Here is a 23,404-nt window from a genome sequence, read left to right as displayed (position 1 = left end):
TTCCAAAGGCATGAACTGAAAACACGCCAGACTGAACACGCGTTGTGAATGTATGCCGCGAGTGTGGTTTGCGATTACCTCAGCTCTCATCACGAGAGCTCATTCAGCTCATTCATGACGTTAACTGACTCCTGCAGCTGCTGTGAGACTCACGCGGTGGCTCGATCATTATATTGAACAGAAACGTTCAGTTTTTTAATTGTAGTGTCTTCTCTAACTCAGCCACAGTAATCCAGTAGCGGTGGCTTTGGGATTGGCCTCACAGGACAGCGAAGCATTCTGGGAATTGTAGTCTTTCATCCCCATGAGACAAAAATACATTTTCTTTCTTTTCTCAGTCTAGAAGGCACCAAATTAAAAAAATATTTTCACATTTCTACTTATTTCTATTCACTGGTTATGATTTATGAGGAATAAAAAGAGTGGCTGGATATTTACCATTATAGGGTGGTTGTGTACACACTGCAGACACACATTTATGTTCAAACCACCATGTAAAAGGGAATTTTGCATAGGCCTAATCATATCTCCTTTAAAATAAATGTGCCTTGCAAGTAAACACGCAAGATTGAGCATATTCTGTAAATATTCAAACTTTTTTGGGTGAAATCATCTGGTTTGTTCATCCCCATTATTTACAATGATTGTTTAATACTGCTCAGATGTGCCATTCATTTACACAGTCATTTTTAAATGGATACTTTTATCAGGTTCTGAGCTGGGTCAGAGCAGGCATAATTTAATCTGTTTTTTTTTATGCTGCAGAACGTCTGTATACCAAATTTTGAGCAGATACAGTTTAGCCCTAACCTTTGCATTGCTCTTTTTGGTCTGCTCTCAAGGAAACTGCTGAAACAGTCACACCTATAATTACAAGATGACCAGGGCGATTCGTTCGTGGTGTTGTGGTGAGTAAAAATGACACATTCCAGACCAAAAGGACAGTCCACCAGGAATGGCTTAATGTGGTAGGCTATTCCGTCACTTTTGCGAGAAGTGTTTTATGTAATGAAATTGTCTCCTTGATTTTGTTTCATGGGTATATTTATGTGATAAATCTTTTAAAACTTTGATAGAGTCGCCAGATGGTAAAAACATGTTTTTTTGATAATGGTGCATAATATGTGTACCATGATACTTACAAAAGAAATAGGAGTACCACAGTACTTGATTTATTTTTATTTTTATAAAACAAGTGAAATATGTCTTTTAATTTATGAATGTAAGCTCAGAGTCCGCAACCTAAAACGTGTGTCAGAAAAGAATGTGTTTCCAGGAGAATATGTGAACATTTTATATTTAGGGCCCAAGCCCTGAAAGGGCGCAGAGCCCTATTGTTCTTCTAAGGACAATTTAGCTTTTTCGACTATTCGGGCACTTACGGGGCCCTTATCATGCTCGAAAACTCTTGAAACTTTGCACACACATCGGAATCTGCAGCCATCAGGGCCGGACCAAAGCTGGTACCTGGGCGTGGCAGGGGGGCTCGACAGCGCCCCCTAAAGTGGGGTCTGAAAACATGGTCTATAAATCAAACACACTTGCACGTACATGTATGAAACTCGGTACACATATAGGTCTCATTGGGCCAAACAACTTTCGTGCTCTAAGTTATGTGTCAGCCCAACAGGAAGTGAGCTATTATGGGTTGTTCGGAAAACGCATGCTCTGGAATTTAACATACTCCTCCTGGACGATTCACCCGATCAGCACCAAACTTGGTCAGCATGAAGTCAAGACATTGAGGATGCTAAATTGCGAGCAACTTTTTGATATCTCAAACGGTTAGGCTGTGGCGAGGAGACGAATTTATGGCGAGAAAAGGGAAACAGGGAGTGTGTTATAACTTCTGCATTCATTAATTAATTTTGATTAAACTTCAGCTGTGTGTTCGTTGTAAGAGGCTGATCACATGGATATGACTTTTGTGAGTCAAAGTTAAAGCGCCACCAACTGGCAGCAGGAAGTGTGTCACTTTCAAAATGCTTTGAAATCACCATCTTATTTTTACTCGATTTATTTCAAACTTCATCAGTATAATGGCAAAACATAGCAGATATAAAGCTGGTAAGCACTTCCTGATATTGTATATACGATTGCCATGGCAACACATAAAACTATAACATTGTTTTTCACTGCTTTTGAGACTCTTAAAATGCTTCAAATTATATGAAACTCAACACACACATCAGACATGCTGTCCAGTAGATATGGGCAAAGACTTAAAAACCGGCGTGGTGGAGGAGCTCAGTAGCGCCATCTTTTGACAAAAGTAATGCAATCTTTTAGTTAGTTTTATCTTCAGTCACCAAACTCTGTATATATATTGTTCTCTTTGAGCCGAACAATTTTCTAATTTACAGTCATTAGCTCCGACGAACAGGAACTCAGAAATTTAGGGCTTAAGGTGTGAGGACCTTATTGTAATTGCTCAAACCATCATTTTTCTTTTCCCAAATGAATTACATTTTTGAGGGCCTAAACATGCATGAAAACTCATGAAACTTTGCACACGCTTTAGAAGTGGTGAAAACATACATCTGATATGGGTTTCAGAATTAGGTGTGGCAAAATGTTTCGATAGCGCCGCCTACAAAATTTAAATTAAGCGTCATTCGTGCTACGTTTCATGTATGAGTATGAAAATTCGGTAGACACATTCAACAGCCCAATACCTACAAAAAAGACCTGGGTGCCAAATCTGAAAAACCAACAGGAAGTGAGATATTTTGAATTTTCTTTGGTAAATTGGTGCATGCAGTTTTTGCCATTGCCAGACGTTGTACTTTAACAAACTCCTCCTAGAGATTGAATCATATCAACATCGTATTTGCACAGTCTAATCTAAAGGCCTTTGTGGCGTTAAATTGGGAAGATCTTGAGTTTTCCCTGAAGGGTGTAACCGTGGCGGCCTCACAAATGTTGATGATTCGCCATGACACAGGAATTTGTTGTACCTCAGGCATACAATGTCCGATCTGCCTCAAACTTCACATGTTTGACAAGAGTCCTGGCCTGAAGACATCTACATTCCAATATTCAGTCAAAGTTATAGCGCCACCAACTGGCAGCAGGATGTGTCACTTTTTGAAATTTTTTTGAATCACTGTCTTACTTTCACCTGATTTACTTCAAACTTTATCAGTATAATGTGAAAACATGACAGATATAGACATACGAGTGGATTCCTGATATTTTATATACTGTTGCTATGACAAAGTGTCAGTTTAATTATCTTTTTGGGTGTTTTTGAGACTTAGCATGCTTGAAATTGTGTGTGTGTGTGTGTGTGTGTGTGTGTGTGTGTGTGTGTGTGTGTGTGTGTGTGTGTGTGTGTGTGTGTGTGTGTGTGTGTGTGTGTGTGTGTGTGTGTGTGTGTGTGTGTGTGTGTGTGTGTGTGTGTGTGTGTGTGTGTGTGTGTGTGTGTGTGTTTTCTATACATGGGCTTTACAGAAGGTCATTTGCTGTTTTTGAAAAGACACATGTCTTAAAATTAATTATTTACTGATAAAAATCTAATTGATTTAAAAAGTAAATTTCACATGATTTTCTAGTTTATAAGTTGTCTGGGTATCACCAGACCAAGCTCAATTTAAGATTGATCAATGAGCATTATTTGAATGACTCTATGCAATTGGCTAGTCAACTAAACAGACTACTAAACTCGCCAATAGCGTGCCAGGTGAATAAGTTAGTCTGTGATTTGCTCCCGCAAAAGTGTAACAGAAGCAGAAGAAATGAATGTATGGGTTTTTGTCAAATCGCTGGCAGATCAGGCTGGGTTTACCCAGTCAGTCTAAGTAAATTTAATAATAAAGTTTATAATAAACTTCCATAAAATTTAGACGCGCATCTTACTCTTACCTGACACTAATATTAAAATCATTGCTGCAGTTTCTGTGATTTGGCTCCAATTGGTCATTTTGTAATTAACATTTTTTATTGGATGCTACAAATATTGAAATGAAAGCATGCTTAATGGCATAAGATTGTAAATAGCTACGGTAGGTCAAAAACACATTAAGAGAAGTGTTAGGATAATACAATATCACCGTTCGGACGGTATTCTGCGCTCATTTGAAATTGATGTGACATCATCTGACATGAAATTGATTCATTAAATTTAATTGATCTCAAAGATGTGACTGTTGTGGTTCGTAGTCATAGCAGGACCGACTGCTGCAGTTAATGTGGTGAATCCAACTTCATTTGTAGGGCACTAACAATATAGTTTTATATAATTAGCTTAATAATTGTGTTAATAAAATAAAAAGACCATGAATTAAATACTGGCCTTCTGGACTTACAAAATTTTGAGCTGCAAAAGATAAATTTGCGCATATTTGAAAATGACCTATTATATCATATTACATTAGAATTCATCTATATTTAAATTACATCATGGGTGTGGCTTAATGTCATAGCGACACCAGCTGCTGTGGTAAATGTGGCATATTTGAGCGATTTTAAAATACTCTCCTGTTTAAATGCATATTGCCTGTTTTGCACAATTTGTGCACCGGGGTGGTGGTGCCACCGGCTTGGGCCCGTCATCGCTGCTCGCAGCTTTAATTTTCATTGTCATTTTCCAAAAGTTCATAAAACCACAAAATATATAGGCTGACTTTATTCGGTGTGCTACGAGATTGTGTTTTCTAGTGAAATCAGTCAGTCAATCTTTTAGGGGATCCAACAAGAAAGTTATAAAATTAAATTTTGAACAATGTGGTTTTGTAACATGAGGCTGAAATTAAAGCCACAATATAATTTTTTTGCTGCTAGAGGTCGCTTATTCAAAACAAAGGCGTAGCTCGATGATGCCTTGATTTTGCAAGGAGCTTTTATTATGCCACAGATGACCGCTTCCACTTCCAGTCATGCGTATGATAATAGAAAGTTATGTTATAATGCTATATTGTGTGTTCACTCGGCAGCTATAGTATAAGACATTTGTTGCACAATGCAGTGAGCTAGATTGATTTTAGGCATGGTAAAACAGGCTACTTTACTCACCGTAAACTAAGAAAATAAGATTTAAACTGTAAGATTAACTGTATTGAGTTATATAACAATCATTATTTTTCTGTCAATGAATATATCCAAACTATTGCTCACCTGCCTAATAAAACCCATCACACATTAAAAATTAAATAAAAATCAAGGAAATTGAGGGTCACACGGGTATTTGATAGGCGACACACTTGTGTCCTGGTTAAAACTGCTTATTTCTCTGGATTTAAACATTCTTGGAAACATTTGGGATAATGTAAGTACACAAGTCACCAATATGACATTGTTAAAGTGTTTTTTTTTTTTTTTTTTATCCAAAAAACTTTCATATTGTGTCTTTAATAACCCATTGTTGTTAAGATACCAGTGCTAGCAGGAAATGATCCATTTTATTTTTCATTCCTACCAAAAAACCTGTTACATTTTTAACAATGTGATATTTGTAAAATGATAAATTAATATTTGTGTGCTACGACACCGCCCTCTAGTTGCAGACATAAATATAAATGGTGTCAGGCAGTAGAGTTAGCCCGTTTCCGCCTGCAGATGGCGGCGTTGTCTTAAGATGCCCGTGGAAACCGGGGCTAGTTGTCACACTCCTGTCACGGTCAGTTTGCTCACAGGGCCGGATTTATGCATTCTAGTTTGCACCTATGGTTTCCACGTGCACTTGCTGGCGCATCCGGATTTATGAGGTAAATCTCATAGTGGCTCTGGTCACGGTAAGTTTCTGAATGGATATCTTTTCCTCCATTGTTGCCCAAACCAAAAGATAGCTACAATCCACTGAACACATTGTTTTTAACTTTTCGTGACAGAAACGTGTTGTAACGACGCAAATTATCACAATGGGCATCAACAGCAGTCAATTCAGGTTTATATTTTGTTCAATCAAATACAAATAAAAACATCTAGAATATATTGCAATAATCTTAAAATGAATCATTCTTTTTAATGAATAGAACATTTAAAGAACACAAACACACAAATGTCTGGTTCACTATCTTTGTGGGGACTCTCCATAGACGTAATGGTTTTTATACCGTACGAAACTGTATTTTCAATCCCCCTACACTGCCCCTGCCCCTAAACCTACCCATCACAGGAAACATTCTGCATTTTAACTTTCTCAAAAAAACTCATCCTGTATGTTGCATCCTGTTTATAAGCATTTTGAAAAGTGGTAACCGCTGACTGGTTCCCACAATGTAGGTGATCTCAGGTTTTACTATCTTTATGGGGACATTTGGTCCCCGCACTGTGATATAAACAAGGGCACACACACACACACACACACACACACACACACACACACACACACACACATATATGTATATATATATATATATATATATATATATATATATATATATATATATATATGCATTTGAATGAGCACAGATGATGCTTAAGTAGTTAAGAATATATATATATATATATATATATATATATATATATATATATATATATAAGTGAAGTATTTTCAGATGGCAGCATTCTTGATCAACAGGCCGTGTGCACTGATGAAATCCTGCATGTCTGGATCTGCTGCCACTTTGCATTTATTTTGTGTGCAATATCCTGCACACACCTATATAGCAAGGGCAAAGTACGCGCGATTACTTAATCTGAGTCACAGACAGCTGAACATTTGTTTTAGTTTCATTTTGAAGACAGCCAGCATGTGATCACATTCGTTTTCGGTCATTCTATAAAATGGCTGGTGCATCATACCTTATGTGTTTAAAACCATACAAAATTGCTTCATGTTATTTAATTATGTCTATTAAGTTATTGCGCTTCCACATTTTGCCACATAAAATAGAAGAATTTTATTATCAATCAGATTTTTTTTACACAAAAGTATTTTAAAATGTTTAACACTAGCAAACTTTTTCAATTACACTTGAATCACTCCTTGTTTGGTGTCAGTACATTAAGGACATTTATGATGTTACAAAAGATTTCTGTTTCAAATAAAAGCTGTTCTTTTAAACTTTCTATTTATCTAAGAATCCTGAAAAATATGCATTACCGTTTCCACAAAATTATTAAGCAGCACACTTTTATAATTAAAAATCTTATTGAGCAACAAGTCAGTATAGAATGAATTCTGACGGATCGTGTGACACTGAAGACTGGAGTAATGATGCTGAAAACCAGCTTTGAAACCAAGGAATGAATTACATTTGAAAAATTTTAATATAGAAAAAAATATTTTAGATTGGAATAATGTTTCACAATATAAATCTTTTTATTTTATTTTTGGTGAGCATTAGGTACTTTTTTCAAAAAAATCGTATCGACCCCAACGCTAAAACGGTAGATGATATACATAATAAAAATAAGACACACACATACGCCATCTTTCTGAGGACTCATCATAGACGTAATGGGATTTTATACTGCACAAACCGTATATTCTATCCCCTTACTCTACACCTACCCATCAAACAAAATGTTCTAATTTTCAAAAGAACTCATTCTGTATGATTTATAGGCTTTTGTACCCATGAAAACTTTAATTTATCTCCCCACAGAGACACGAGTCTCCATGAGTCTGTGCATTCAGGTTGAAATCCCCACTAGGATAGAAAAACATGTCCACACACACAAACACAAACACAATATAATTTGAATAACATCAAAAAGTTTATTTCACTAATTCCATTCAAAAAGTCTAACTTGTATATTATATTCATTCATACAAACAAACTGATATATTTCAAATGTTTATTTCTTTTTATGTGATGATTATAACTGACAACTAAGGAAAATCCCAAATTCAGTATCTCAGAAAATTAGAATATTACTTAAGACCAATACAAAGAAAGTATTTTTAGAAATTTGGCCAACTCAAAAAAGTATGAACATGAAAAGTGTGAGCATGCACAGTACTCAATACTTTAGTTGGGACTCCTTTTGCCTGAATTACTGCAGCAGTGTGGCGTGGCATGGAGTCGATCAGTCTGTGGCACTGCTCAGGTGTTCTGAGAGCCCAGGTTGCTCTGATAGTGGCCTTCAGCTCTTCTGCATCGTTGGGTCTGGCATATCGCATCTTTCTCTTCACAATATCCCATAGATTTTTCTATGGGGTTAAGGTCAGGCGAGTTTGCTGGCCAATTAAGAACAGGGATACCATGATCCTTAAATCAGGTACTGGTTGCTTTGGTACTGTGTGCAGGTGCCAAGTCCTGTTAGAAAACTAAATCTACATCTCCATAAAGTTGGTCAGCAGCAGGAAGCATGAAGTGCTTTAAAACTTCCTGGTATATATGGCTGCGTTGACCTTGGACCTCACACAGTGGACCAACAGCAGCAGATGACATGGCACCCCAAACCATCACTGACTGTGGAAAGTTTACACTGGACCTCAAGCAACGGGGATTGTGTGCATCTCCTCTCTTCTTCCAGACTCTGGGACCTTGACTTCTAAAGGAAATTCAAAATTTACTTTCATCAGAGAATATAGCTTTGGACCACTCAGCAGTCCTTTTTTTCTTTAGCCCAAGCAACAGGCTTCTGACGATGTCTGTTTTTCAAGAGTGGTTTGACACAAGGAATGCGACAGCTGAAACTCATGTCTTGCATACGTCTGTGCGTAGTGGTTCTTAAAGCACTGACTCCAGCTGCAGTCCACTCTTTGTGAATCTCCCCCACATTTTTAATGGGTTTTGTTTCACAATCCTCTCCAGGGTGCAGTTATTCCTATTGCTTGTACACTTTTTTCTATCACATCTTTTCCTTCCCTTCGCCTCTCTATTAAAATTAATATTAACTAGACTGAGAGACCATTTAATGGCCTTTGCCGGTGTTTTGAGTTAATTAGCTGATTAGAGTGTGGCGCCAGGTGTCTACAATATTGAAGCTTTTCACAATATTCAAATTTTCTGAGATACTGAATTTTGGGATTTTCCTTAGATGTCAGTTCCTTAGATGTCAAATGTCAATTAAAAGAAATAAACATTTGAAATATATCAGTCTGTGTAATGAATAAATATTAAATACAAGTATATATATATATATATATATATATATAGAGAGAGAGAGAGAGAGAGAGAGAGAGAGAGACATAAATAGATTTTAACTAATTAAACCTGTGTTTAATTAGTAAATAGCATTATTTAAACACAGGTCATGATCTGGGAACTTTCCCAAACGCTCACTTCCTGCTTGAGATGAAACTTTACGTGACCCGATGTCAATGGCTTCATTATCAGTCTCTGGTGAGATACTTTGAGAGATGTTATATAGAAGTTTAACTGATAAAGCAATTTCCCCATCAGATTCTTTAGAGTCTGTCTCTGTTATACGATCTTCAGCTGATGGAGCTCTTCCGTAACCTTCTGGGTTCATCGACGAGTTGTGTGGCAGCAAAGGTCAAGCTCAAATCTGCTGCCGTCTTGCTGAACGGGAAAACTTCTCTGGTAAAGCGTGTCACGAAGCACGGCATCTGCTTTTTACCGCTGTACTCTTTCCCTCTGGGCTGGAAGTTGTAGGCCACCTGGTAGTTCAGTCGAGTCAGAAGTTTTGTGATCTCCAGATCTGAGCTGCCTTCCTTTTCCAGCAAATCACAGAGAGTCTGAATCAACACCGATCCCAGAGGATGATTGAACGCAGCGTAACCTTCAAAACAAATGCGACGCATGAACATGAGTGAAGAAGTGAAGCGTTTGACTGTGAACTATGCAAACGATGTTTTTTTTTTGTTAAAAGATCATACCTGGTGTTGTGGCGTACATAACTGCAGTGTCAATAGGAATGGAAAAAAGCTCAGACATGCTGTCCTCTTCCTCTGAGGATGAAGAGTCTGTCTCCACCTCCACACCTCCATCTAACCCATGACCTCGACAAGCCTGCAGCAGAAAGTCACGATAATAAACATTCAATTAAAATCACTAGCTTTAAGAATAATATCTATAAAAACTTAAAATGTATTATAATTCTTGACTACAGATTCTTTTGAAAAAGTAGTCATGCCATAACCAAAGGAAAGATTTCTACAGCTCTGTGAGCAAACCCAAAAAACTGCTGTATAGTTTCGGATTTCCCATTTATTTCCTATGGCGCTCATTTTTTAGCATGAACAGTAGAAATGTGACTTTTTTCAAAAGACTTTTAGCCTTTATGAATCGTGTCCACAATTTTTTTGTGTTCACATAGCAAGTGCCACAAAAGTCACCAAGTTTTGTTACATTTTACTGATCCCTGCAAACATATATATCACTTAAAGGAATAATTCACCCCCCCCCAAAAAAAGTGCCTTCTTCCCATAGTGCATCCTGGTGCCATGTGTTCCCCAGGTAAGCGATGCACACACACCTTGCCATCCATGTAATGTAAAAGAAAATGGGATTCATCAGCCCAGGTCACCTTCTTCCACTGCTCTGTGGCCCAGTTCTGATGTGCACGTGCCCACTGTTGGCCCTTTCGGGAGTGGACAGGGGTCAGCATGGGCACCCTGACTGGTCTGTGGCTGTCCATTACAATACATAACAAACTGTGATGCACTGTGTATGCTGACACCTTTCTATCAGAACCAGCATTAACTTCTTGAGCAATTTGAGCTACAGTATCTCGTCTGTTTGATCGGACCACACGGGCCAGCCTTCACTCCCCACGTGCATCAATGAGCCTTGGCCACCCATAGCCCTGTCACTAGTTCTCCTCTGTTCCTTCCTTAGACCACTTTTGATAGATACTGAACACTGCAGACCGGGAACACCCCAAAAGAGCTGCAGTTTTGGAGATGCTCTGACCCAGTCGTTTAGCCATCACAAACTTGCTCAAATCCTTACGCTTGACCATTTTTCCTGCTTCTAACAACTTTGAGCACAAAATGTTTACTGGCTGCCTAATATATCCCACCCACTAACATGTGCCGTGATGAAGAGATAATAAGTGTTATACACTTCACCGGTCATAATGTTATGCCCGATCGGTATATAATATATATATATAATATATTTGTCCCGTATGTCATTAGGGTTTTCTAATTCCAATTAAAGTAAAATATGTAAAAATAAATAATAAAAAAAATTAACCAAGCAAATTATAGGGCAAAAGGAATTCAAAACTGGAATGTACTTTTCAAGAGCCATTGATACGTGTTGAAACAAAGGCTGTAAGCAAGAACTTGAAAGATCACAAGAGTTTGTCTCTGAGTACATTTTTTGTGACTTGTACCTGGATCAGGAAGAGTTTGCTCTTGTCCTCCATTGACGGGCCTCCAAAGTAGCTGTAGATCTCGGCCAGTTTCACGGGACGTCCGTCAGCACCAAACACAACACCCTCCTCCCCATGAGTGGAGATGATGCCCACAAAACAGTCTTTGACCGTCTTCTCGCTCTCTGAGGATGGAGGACAGAATTAGTTAAAAAGCCAGTGATGTATAACTAAATAAAATGAACAGGTTCTTCATGTGTTCTTTTTTTTTAACTATTTGTTCCTTTTGAAAAGTATAAATTGCCTTCAGGCAAAACTCATAGGCTGTAATTTTTTTACGAGGCTAAGGACTGATTTACAATGACATAATGTCTTCCATTCATATCACATATTATATATCTTCAGATTCCAGTCTACGTGACATTTAGTCATCAACTAGTAGGTTTATAGGAACTAGTGTTCATTCATTCGTTCATTCATTCATGATTGACAGCAACATCAAATTGTCATTCAAACCCTAAGAATCTTAATTTCTTTGCATACTACAATCAAATGTTTTTCAACAAAACTGCACAATTTAAAACCGAGTTTGTCCCAATCTGTGCTTGCTGATAATTGAGGGCAGTACACTATTATTAACAAACATGGACTTAGGCACCAATAAATGACCTTATGTAATGTGTTCTTACAGGGCTTCTTAAGAAACACAGACGCAAACTTAGCAGATATGAAACGTCCATTCTGCTTCAGAGGCAAAATACTTTCAAATGATTAGACTAACAATATAATTACCTGCTTTAAATGCTTCATAGATCTCGTCTGCCTCAATGTCAAATTTGATGTTCACAGAGAAGCCGAGTTTGGCGAGGATTTTGTGAAGCCTTTGAGAGTCTGTCTTCACACCGATCCTCCTGCTCAGATCTACACCTGGATTGAACTTCCCCACAGACACTATTAACGCCCTGTTCTTCATCTTCTTGTTTTCTGTGAAAGGATATCTACAGACAGACATCTTTATCCCTCTTCTGTCAAACACTGAGGAATAATACAGTCAAAAATGGTGTGAGCATAAGGAGAGTCTGTCTCAACATCATAACATGTGAGTCCAGCCTTATTGAGGCTCATTTACTGTCTGTCTGTATAGCCATATATGGAGTTTCCTTCCGGTTTAACAGTCATCAGTCTGAGCTACGCAACACTGGCAGTTCCCAGACAATTCAGATTTAGCACATAAAAAGGTGATTAACTACCTTTATAGGTGCTTGTAATAATCTTTTATTTTACCAACAATGGTTTGTTGATAACTAATGATGTAAAAAAAATTATAATAAGAGGTGGGAGCACACCTTTATTTGCGCTGAGGAAGGGTGGAAATGTACACAGTAGACAGGCAGCATGATTTACAACTCAACACTGTACTTTCCAGTGAAGTTTAGATTTCATCAGCTGTTTTTAAATTTAGTCTTAGGTCCAGTCAAATGCATTTTTAGGTTTTTATCATATTTAGCCAACCCGGTTCTGTTTTTGTTTAGTAGACTAAAAGTATGGTTATTTTAGTCAGTGAAAACTCACGTTTTGGTCATGCTGCATAATGGTTAACATGATAATACGTTAACAATTATTTTGCTCAAATATAATCACAGCGATTATTGTCATTCGAGAAAGGATTCTCATTGAGATACATTTTATCAGAGTTTTTGCACTTTCATATATGCACAAATCTACAGAATGTCAACTCATGGTTTATTTTACTTAGTTTCCTGATTTTTTTTTTTTTTTTAACAGTGAAATTCCCCATAGTAATTCCAAAACAACAGCAAAAAAGCGACTATGTATTGTCACGCAGAGTTGCGTTAGTGCAATAAATATTATGTATTATGTAATAAGTATTATGAATAAATATTCATAGTCGAGATCCATGTTTGGATTTATTGCAGTACATTACTTAGAAGGTTTGATCGCAGTAAAGCGCGATTGGCTTGGGAATTAACACACACATGACACTTTAATTTGAAGGGATAGTTCACTCAAAAATGAAACTTTACACTTCCTCAAGTTGTTCTGACTAAACCTGTATGAGTTTCTTTGTGCTGTTGAAGATATTTTAAAGAATGTGGCTCACCATATAGTTTGTAGTCCCCATTGACTTCCATTTTGTTGTTTTTTTTTCATAATATGGAAGTCAATGGGGACCCACATTGGTTTGCAACATTCTTCAAAATATATTTTATGTTCACCAGAACAAAGAAATTCATAGAAGTTTAGCCCGAAAAACTTGAGGGTGAGTAAATCGTGAGAGAACATGAGTATTTTCAAAAGCACGCCGGCACTGAACTCTAGAACAGAGGAGACGTGTTCTCTGGAGTGACAAATCACTTCTCTGTCTGGCAATCTTAAGCTGGGCATACACTGTGCGATTTTCGTCCGATTTCGAGCCGAATTCTGACTCGTGCGACTCTTTTTTGGGTCGGGCCGATTTTCAGGTTTATCGTGCGTCATTTGTCATGAGGTGTTCGTGCAGTGTACAGGGGGAAACGAGAGAGCGACAAACCTCTCACGATCGGGAATCGGATGGTCGGATGAATTTCTGGCGTGTCAGAAATTCTGCTCGCCCCTCGTGAGGTTATCGCACAGTTGAAGCAAAGCCATGAACTGATTGCCCTATTTCCCCTCACTGCGCCTGCGCCAAAGCAGAAGTTCAACCATTTCATTTTTAAAAGCATTAAGGAAGAAAACGAAAAGAGGGAGATCTTTACTTATTTAGGCAGCTATCAAATAGCAGAAATTAAGTAAACTGTTGTGACTCCAGTTTGTGTTGTATATATCCAGTGCATCTTATTCATTTAGCTTGTTGATCATTAATTTACTTGTTTTACTTTCACATTTTATTTTTATTTTTTTAATATTAATTAATATTTAACCATGTCCATCTTGACACAATGTCATGTTGCAATGTGTTCTTTTTCTTCATGAACGCGAGTCAGTGGATATCACGCAATGCGCAGTTTAAACGCAGTCTCAAACCCAGTCCATTATTCACTACAGAAAGTTAAAGTAAAATCTGACAAGCTTTCGGCGCATATTTTCAGACAACGAGAGATAAATGTAATTCAACATACTGATAACGTAGCCTATTGCCTTATTTTCTTTCTTATTTATTTTCTTAAATAAATTAGAGGCCTACTCTAATAATAATAATAACTTTATACATAAATTCTAAATACTCTTGATATCAATAGCTGATGCATTTACCTCTCTATAATACACCAGGGTCTGTCATCGCCACGGGGGTTTTATTGCGCATTTTTCACCCGTACAGTGACCGCACAGTGAGAGCACATCAATCATGAGTTTTGGCTTTACATCGCATGCGATCTACTTGTACAGTGTGAGTAGGTAACCTTGCTGAAAACCCATAGAAATCGCACCGTGTATGCCCAGCTTTATGGATGAGTGGATTTGGCGGTTGCCAGGAGAACAGTACTTGCCTGATTGCATTGTGCCAAGTGTAAAGTTTGGTGGATGGGGGATTATGGTGTGTGGATGTTTTTCAGGGGTTGGGCTTGGCCCATTAGTTTCAGTGAAACAAACTCTTAATGCTTCAGCATACCAAGACAGTTTGGACATTTTCATGCTCCCATCTTTGTGGGAACAGTTTGGGGATGGCCCCCTCCTGTTCCAGCATGATTGCACACCAGTGCACAAAGCAAGGTTCATAAAGACACCGATGAGCGAGTTTAGTGTGGAGGAACTTGACTGGCCTGCACAGAGTCCTGACCTCAACCCGATAGAACACCTTTGGGATGAATTAGAGCGGAGACTGTGAGCCAGGCCTTCTCGTCCAACATCAGGGCCTGACCTCACAAATGGGCTTCTAGAAGAATGGTCAAAAATGCCCATAAACACACTCCTAAACCTTCCCAGAAGAGTTGAAGCTGTTATAGCTGCAAAGGGTGCCAACTCCATATTAAACCCTACAGATTAAGAATGGGATGTCATTGAAGTCCATGTGCATGTAAAGCCAGACGTCCCAAAACTTTTTGCCAACATAGTGTACCTTTCAGAGAAAACTCCAAAGTTAGAGAAGTAGTGTCCACCATCTCCTTATATTTGGAAAGTCATCCTTTAAAAAAGAAATATAGGTGAAAACTTTAAATATCAAATGCAACAACAGCATTAAATCCATGCAATTACTTGAGCTGGTATCTATTCACAGATCTAAAATCAAACAGGGCTCCCAACACAATGTGTAGAGCACACACAAAAGCAATAAAACAAAGGGAAAAATGTAAATGCGTAGTTAACATGAGGCATTTTTTTCAGAGATCAGAAAGCAGGTAATGCCCTTGTTTTTGGACACCCCCTCCCCCCCCAAAAAAATGTAATAGTCAATACATTAACATAATTACTATAATAATAAATATAACAGAATTAGGACAAATCATTATCTCTGTGTGTGCTTGCGTACGTGTGAATGTGTGTACATGTTTTTCTAGCCTGGTGGGTGCGTGTGTATAGCAGTTTTTTAACTATCAGCAATAAGTGATAATGTTATGGCACAGTAAACCTTGTTTTTAATGTCTGCACTCTGTGAGCCTTTAGTATCTGGTTTTCCTTTATGGCTGTAAAACTGAAAGCAGCCGCCTTGCGGATTGCTTGTGATCATTGATGTCTGTTTCTCTTGATAAGGCACCTTGGTACCTTCACCTCAAGGGAAGAAGTACTACAACACATGATGATGCACATCTCACAATCTCAGATGATCAATGGTAGTGTCATCTGGAAGTTCCAGGAGGTAGAGAATCACGAGACAATTTGTTACTCGCATTCCAGATGTTCGTTTAACGTTTAACATGTCAAAGAAATAATAGTCATCCCTCTATATGTTTAAATGAAACCTGGCATTAGTGTTTGTGACCAACAGGCCATGTCGAAATCCTGCTTGTCTGGATTATCTGTCAGCTCATCTCACGTGAGCACATGAAAGTACAGTGTGTAATAAATGGCTTACACCTTGAAGTATAGCCTTCAGTAAATACAGCAGCAACAGAACCATGACTATGACATATAACTGGGTGTAACATATGTTTTAAAGGCATTCAGTGTTTCCCAGAATCAGTATTTTATTAAAATACTTTGTGCACCAGAGATCATACTTTTTTAATTTAGTAAGTCATTGAACTTCAAAACGTTTTCTCCAATGTAGGTTTTATTTGCATATCACATATAACAGATAAACACTTTTAAGATTTATACATATAATAAAACAACATAAATAACAGAATATTAATATGATTTTACTGTAGAAAGACAAAGAAGTAGTAGCAAATTTCCTAAAATTTGAAAAGAACACTGTAAACTAGATCACATCCTGCACGTTTACAAACAGCTCACTTCCTGCTGCCGATGCAACTTAATTTGACGTTATGTTATCTCATCAAATGAGATAATATAGCTGTCTAACAAGAAGCCGCTTCACCGCATATTTCTTTAGAGTCTGTCACTGTTATACGATCTTCAGCTGATGGAGCTCTTCCGTAACCTTCTGGGTTCATCGATGAGTTGTGTGGCAGCAAAGGTCAAGCTCAAATCTGCTGCCGTCTTGCTGAACGGGAAAACTTCTCTGGTAAAGCGTGTCACGTAGCACGGCATCTGCTTTTTACCGCCAAACTCTTTCCCTCTCGACTGGAAGTTGTAGGCCACCTGGTAGTTCAGTCGAGTCAGAAGTTTTGTGATCTCCAGATCTGAGCTGCCTTCCTTTTCCAGCAAATCACAGAGAGTCTGAATCAACACCGAGCCCAGAGGATGATTGAACGCAGCGTAACCTTCAAAACAAACGCGACGCATGAACATGAGTGAAGAAGTGAAGCGTTTGACTGTGAACTATGCAAACAATGTTTTTTTTTAGTTAAAAGATCATACCTGGTGTTGTGGCGTACATAACTGCAGTGTCAATAGGAATGGAAAAAAGCTCAGACATGCTGTCCTCTTCCTCTGAGGATGAAGAGTCTGTCTCCACCTCCACACCTCCATCTAACCCACGACCTCGACAAGCCTGCAGCAGAAAGTCACGATAATAAACATTCAATTAAAATCACTAGCTTTAAAAAATGATAACACAGAATCAATATTTCATGTCTACAAGTTTTTATTTGGAGTAGGTATGACTTAAACCGGGGGAAAGATTTCAATTCTGTGGGAGAAAACCCCCAAAAATTGCTCTATATTTTCTATGGCACAAATTTTTTACAAAATGTGACACTTTAAGACCATCTGACCTTAATCATGTCCATGTTTTGTGTTTGTGTATGTGTGTGTTCACAGCGAGTGCCATAAAAGATACCAAGTTTATACAATTCAGATTAAGTAAAAAAATATATATATTATAATGCAAGTACCACACAGTTAAAGGATTTATAAAATGGAATAGAATGTCAACACAGTCATCAGAACACAGATCATGAAAGGTCACAAGAGTTTGTCTCCGAGTACGTGAATGAATTGTACCTGGATCAGGAAGAGTTTGCTCTTGTCCTCCATTGACGGGCCTCCAAAGTAGCTGTAGATCTCGGCCAGTTTCACGGGACGTCCGTCAGCACCAAACACAACACCCTCCTCCCCATGAGTGGAGATGATGCCCACAAAACAGTCTTTGACCGTCTTCTCGCTCTCTGAGGATGGAGGACAGAATTAGTTAAAAAGCCAGTGATGTACAACTAAATAAAATGAACAGGTTCTTCATGTGTTCTTTTTTTTAACCTATTTGTTCCTGTTGAAAAGTATAAATTGCCTTCAGGCAAAACTCATAGGCTGTAATTTTTTTTACGAGGCTAAGGACTGATTTACAATGACATAATGTCTTCCATTCATATCACATATTATATATCTTCAGATTCCAGTCTACGTGACTTTTAGTCATCAACTAGTAGGTTTATGAACTAGTGTTCATTCATTCATTCATTCATTCATGATTGACAGCAACATCAAATTGTCATTCAAACCCTAAGAATCTTAATTTCTTTGCATATTACAATCAAATGTTTTTCAACAAAACTGCACAATTTAAAACTGAGTTTGTCCCAATCTGTGCTTGCTGATAATTGAGGGCAGTACACTATTATTAACAAACATGGACTTTGGCACCAATAAATGACCTTATGTAATGTGTTCTTAGAGGGCTTCTTAAGAAACACAGACGCAAACTTAGAAGATATGAAACGTCCATTCTGCTTCAGAGGCAAAAATACTTTTAAATTATTAGACTAACAATATAATTACCTGCTTTAAATGCTTCATAGATCTCGTCTGCCTCAATGTCTAATTTGATGTTCACAGAGAAGCCGAGTTTGGCGAGGATTTTGTGAAGCCTTCGAGAGTCTGTCTTCACACCGCTCCTCCTGCTCAGATCTACACCTGAATAGAAGTTCTCCACAGACACTATTAACGCCCTGTTCTTCACAGTCTTGTCCTTTGCGTATGTGAAGGGATATCTACAAGAAGACATGATTCTGTCTTCTGTCAAGTGCTCAGTCAATGCAGTCAAATTGTGTCAGAATAAGCTGCCTGTTAATCAGCCTGTATTTATAGTATGAGCCCTGCCCATTGTTCTGAAGTAGGCTACTTGCAATTTTCTTGTTCCTAGGCAATACCTTTGTGTCATCACTTTAATTACACAACACCATCAGGTTTTGATCTTGATGTCTGCAAGCCTTGAAGGGAATCAAACGTCTAGGTACTTTTTAGGAATTTACACTTGCAAAGATTTGTGAGGAAGCAGAAAGCAGCCTTTTTGCTGAAGTCATGGGATAGAAAACAAGGGGAGATCCAATTAACATTTCTAGATAGTATATTTTTATTATCAACAGTTAATCTCTGTGGTTAAAGTCATCTCTGTAGTACGTTTTACAAGAAAACACTATTTCAGTCTTTTGACTTCAAAATGGCATGTTCAAAGAAACAGTTGAGCTTAAAATGAAAATTATCCGATGATTTACTCACCTTCAAGCCATCTTAGGTGTATTCAACTTTCTTCTTTCTGATGAACACAATCGGAGTTATTAATAAATATCCTGATGCTTCCAAGCTTTATAATAGCAGTGACCGGATCCGTTGAGTTTGAAGCTCAAAAAAGTGCATCCATCCATCATAAATGTAATCCATGCGACTCTGGGGGTTTAATAAAGGCCTTCTGAACCGGTTGATGAGTTTTGTGCAAGAAAAATATCCATATTTATAACTTTAATAAAGTAAAATATCTAGCTCGAATGGCTTTCGTATTTAACTTACACAGAAAGTCGCTTACGCTACATTCTAGTGCCAGTTAAATTGAATACAGTCTGCTGGAATGATCTGCTCCTTTAATGCTTGCTATCTATGGAGAGAAAACAGTATCTAAACCTTCCACAAATGTACGTGAGAGATCCACATTCGCGTGTACCAATCCACAAATGCACGCGAGAGATCCACATGCGCGCGCACCAATTCACAAATGCACGCGAGAGATCCACATGCGCACGCACCAATTCACAAATGCACGCGAGAGATCCACACACACAAAGCAATCCACAAATGCACGCGAGAGATCCACACACACAAAGCAATCCACAAATGCATGCGAGAGATCCACACACACAAAGCAATCCACAAATGCACGCGAGAGATCCACACACACAAAGCAATCCACAAATGCATGCGAGAGATCCACACACACAAAGCAATCCACAAATGCACGCGAGAGATCCACATGCGCGTGCACCGATCCACAAATGCACGCGAGAGATCCACACACACAAAGCAATCCACAAATGCACGCGAGAGATCCACACACACATTTGATTATGTGTAAATTACACACCTGTAATTTAATGCACAGTAAATCACAAGTCTTTTGCATTGGTGTTCTTCTTAGAATGCCCCTGAATATGCGCTTTTGTACCTGTGGAATGTTTTGAGACTGTCGTTCCGTGGCCTTGATTCAGAAATGCACAGAAGCCTATCCGTATCTGTCCCAAAGATGCGATACAGTGTTCTTCCTCCAGAGGGCGCTTACCGGCCTTCGAACTGAATCTTCCAAAGGGCTAAATTCATTTTGTTTTCTGACTTGGTGAGACAACTGAAGTCTAAACATTTTTCACTAAATATCTTATGCATAAATACAAATATAGAAAACAAACCTTTTTTTATTCTTCAACATGAGATCAGAAAATATATAGTCTATTTAAAAAAAACATTCGGATAACAGGAAAGCTTTTAAGTCTTTGAAATGATTTCTGTAACTGTTGGTCATTACTAGGCTAAGTACTATCGCAAGTGCTGTGCCGAGTGTGAGACTGAACAGGGCAGGCACGTGCAGAGGGGGGAGCTTTGGGTGCTCGAGCCCTAGCCCTTTTTCAAAATAAATCAAAAGTAAATAAAAAAAACAGACATTTTCCGACTTTTGAGCCATTCGTTAATATTGTCCACATTGTCATGTTATTATAAGTCAAATTTATTTTGTTTTATTGACCAAAAATATTATCATTGATATTTGTCTGAGAGGGGCACTTTTGATTTATTTTGAAAAAGGGCTAGGGCTCGAGCACCCAAAGCTCCCCCCTCTGCACGTGCCTGCCCTGTTCAGTCTCACACTCGGCACAGCACTTGCGATAGTACTTAGCCTAGTAATGACCAACAGTTACAGAAATCATTTCAAAGACTTAAAAGCTTTCCTGTTATCCGAATGTTTTTTTTTAATAGGCTATATATTTTCTGATCTCATGTTGAAGAATAAAAAAAGGTTTGTTTTCTATATTTGTATTTATGCATAAGATATTTAGTGAAAAATGTTTAGACTTCAGTTGTCTCACCAAGTCAGAAAACAAAATGAATTTAGCCCTTTGGAAGATTCAGTTCGAAGGCCGGTAAGCGCCCTCTGGAGGAAGAACACTGTATCGCATCTTTGGGACAGATACGGATAGGCTTCTGTGCATTTCTGAATCAAGGCCACGGAACGACAGTCTCAAAACATTCCACAGGTACAAAAGCGCATATTCAGGGGCATTCTAAGAAGAACACCAATGCAAAAGACTTGTGATTTACTGTGCATTAAATTACAGGTGTGTAATTTACACATAATCAAATGTGTGTGTGGATCTCTCGAGTGCATTTGTGGATTGCTTTGTGTGTGTGGATCTCTCGCGTGCATTTGTGGATCGGTGCGCGCGCATGTGGATCTCTCGCGTGCATTTGTGGATTGCTTTGTGTGTGTGGATCTCTCGCATGCATTTGTGGATTGCTTTGTGTGTGTGGATCTCTCGCGTGCATTTGTGAATTGGTGCGTGCGCACGTGGATCTCTCGCGTGCATTTGTGAATTGGTGCGTGTGCATGTGGATCTCTCGCGTGCATTTGTGGATTGGTACCAAGCCTGCAGTCTCCCTCTCATTTACTGAAGCTTTCGCGCCTCGATCGCCCCCCGGTGACCGGTCCCAGTATAGCCGCCCCTCTGTGTTTTCTAATGGACGCGAGGCAAACTAAATAATTAAATTACACTTCAAAATGTTTTCCCCCAAAGTTAGTTTATGTCACTGAAGGCACGATCATCACGATGATTTCATTTCAGGTGTTCGTTTTTAAAATAAGTTTAGTTTGAGTTAGTTATCTGACGCTTTAAAAACGGAGGTGTGACGTCATGATTGACAGCTGAGACTGACGGCTTCTCTGAGTGAAGTTGTCACTGAGGCACTAACGGACTTTTTTCGAAATTTTTGGGAGCAGATTGGAGCTTTAGCTTTAATTTCTACATTTCCATAACTGTTTATTTCACACCAACATAATTAATTGTTCTGCATCTGCGAGAGTGTGGGCGGGCTTTTGATATCGCAGCTGTACTTCCTGCGCTCTACTGCGCAACTCCGGTCCCGAAATCGCTACTGCGCAGACTCGGTCCCAAGATGTCCGCGCCGTGCAAGGCCGCCTGAAAGCTTCAAATCTGCCAAGCGGAAACGGATGATGTCGAGTCGTCCATATTTTTTTACGGTCTATGATTGGTACACGCGAATGTGGATCTCTCACGTACATTTGTGAAAGGTTTAGATACTGTTTTCTCTCCATAGCTATCTCCTTGCAATTATTTGGGAAGCTTATTAGCTATTTGATTTCTGAGTGAGCGTTGTTTCAAAGTGAATCCTACACCAAATTGTATTCAGTGTAACGTAGAAACAAACAAAAATAAAAAAACAGCTATACTCAGTGATTTTATATCTAAACCATCACAGAAAACTTTCTGCATTTTGAATTGTCAAAAAATATCACCTAGTATGATTTATAAGCTGTTGTCCTCATGGGAAGCAAAAAATGCCATCTTAACTTAGGGTTTACCTTCGTCCCACTCACACACACACACACACACACACACACACACACACACACACACACACACACACACACACACACACACACACACACACACACACACACACACACACACATACTCTAATTTAAAACAACCAACATTTAACTTGGTGAAAAAAATACCATTTGTGTTAAAATCACTCCAGACTAAAAATGTTTCAAAAAGTTTTTTTTTTAAATCCAAGGAAAATGGATGGATGACAATATTATTTAAATGTAATATTACATTAACTTTAATTGAAAGACTACCTGGAGTTCACCGTCAGAAAAAAAATGAGACGTGTTGTACAGTGGCATTTCGGCATTCCTTTCTCCAGACGAACATTTCACACCATTTTCCCCTCCTCTCAAATACTTCCTTCAGACGGTAGGCTATCTCTTATCTGTCTATCTACCCAAATATTTCCTGGTGCAATTCCCATTTTCTTCCCCTTCGGCGGTATTTTAGGAGTTATTTTAAAATGAATCAAAATAATGATCAGGGGCCACTATATAATAAATGTATGCCTATCTTTAATAAAAAATAAATTAAATAATGTCATATTACCAGTGGCAGTTGTTTTTACGAGTTTACACGTAAAAATTCTTGAATAGAGTAAAAATAAAATTTTAAAAAAGCATTTACAGGCTCCGAGACCATGAGTGAGGAACGGTGGCGGAGGGATGCAGGAAACTGTGGAGGTGAGTCGGCTCTCAGCTGTGTATATACCTCCTATTCACAGATAGATAGATCATTAGAATGTGCTCTTATGTTATAAAACATAATTTTCGCTTGAATTCTGCAAACTCACGCAAACTAAATTTAAAAATCACACACACAGTATTAGCTTAAGACTTCTC

General features: G+C 38.4%; 2 protein-coding genes and 1 long non-coding RNA gene across 5 annotated transcripts; 1 reads left to right on the top strand and 2 right to left on the bottom strand.

Moving 5' to 3' along the window:
• The first annotated feature begins 5,617 nt into the window (after positions 1 to 5,617).
• On the top strand, positions 5,618 to 18,629 carry LOC137062745 (uncharacterized). 3 transcript variants are annotated; one of them, XR_010901274.1, is made up of 4 exons: positions 5,618 to 5,732; positions 12,169 to 12,274; positions 15,865 to 15,970; positions 18,511 to 18,629. It is a non-coding gene; the product is annotated as an uncharacterized lncRNA (long non-coding RNA). The 3 variants fall into 3 exon arrangements; XR_010901273.1 differs by lacking the exon at positions 18,511 to 18,629 and adding an exon at positions 16,100 to 16,200; XR_010901272.1 differs by lacking the exon at positions 18,511 to 18,629 and having other exon boundaries at positions 15,865 to 16,166.
• LOC137062744 (caspase-7-like) lies at positions 9,298 to 12,187 on the bottom strand. The gene is made up of 4 exons (XM_067433643.1): positions 11,968 to 12,187; positions 11,197 to 11,360; positions 9,734 to 9,866; positions 9,298 to 9,636 (listed from the first exon to the last, which is right to left on the bottom strand). The coding sequence occupies exons 1-4, from the start codon at positions 12,185 to 12,187 to the stop codon at positions 9,329 to 9,331; spliced, it is 825 nt and encodes a 274-aa protein (XP_067289744.1). The 3' UTR covers positions 9,298 to 9,328.
• On the bottom strand, positions 16,538 to 18,811 carry LOC137062742 (caspase-3-like). Its single transcript, XM_067433642.1, has 4 exons — positions 18,454 to 18,811; positions 17,683 to 17,846; positions 17,098 to 17,230; positions 16,538 to 17,000 (listed from the first exon to the last, which is right to left on the bottom strand). Exons 1-4 carry the CDS (start codon positions 18,677 to 18,679, stop codon positions 16,693 to 16,695), a joined length of 831 nt encoding a protein of 276 aa, XP_067289743.1. The 5' UTR covers positions 18,680 to 18,811; the 3' UTR covers positions 16,538 to 16,692.
• Between the last annotated feature and the right edge of the window lie 4,593 nt (positions 18,812 to 23,404).

This window comes from Pseudorasbora parva, chromosome 23, assembly GCF_024679245.1.
Source record: "Pseudorasbora parva isolate DD20220531a chromosome 23, ASM2467924v1, whole genome shotgun sequence".
Taxonomy (NCBI): Eukaryota; Metazoa; Chordata; class Actinopteri; order Cypriniformes; family Gobionidae; genus Pseudorasbora; species Pseudorasbora parva.
Note: the sequence above shows the minus strand (reverse complement) of the source record. Positions and strands in the feature narration are given on the sequence as shown.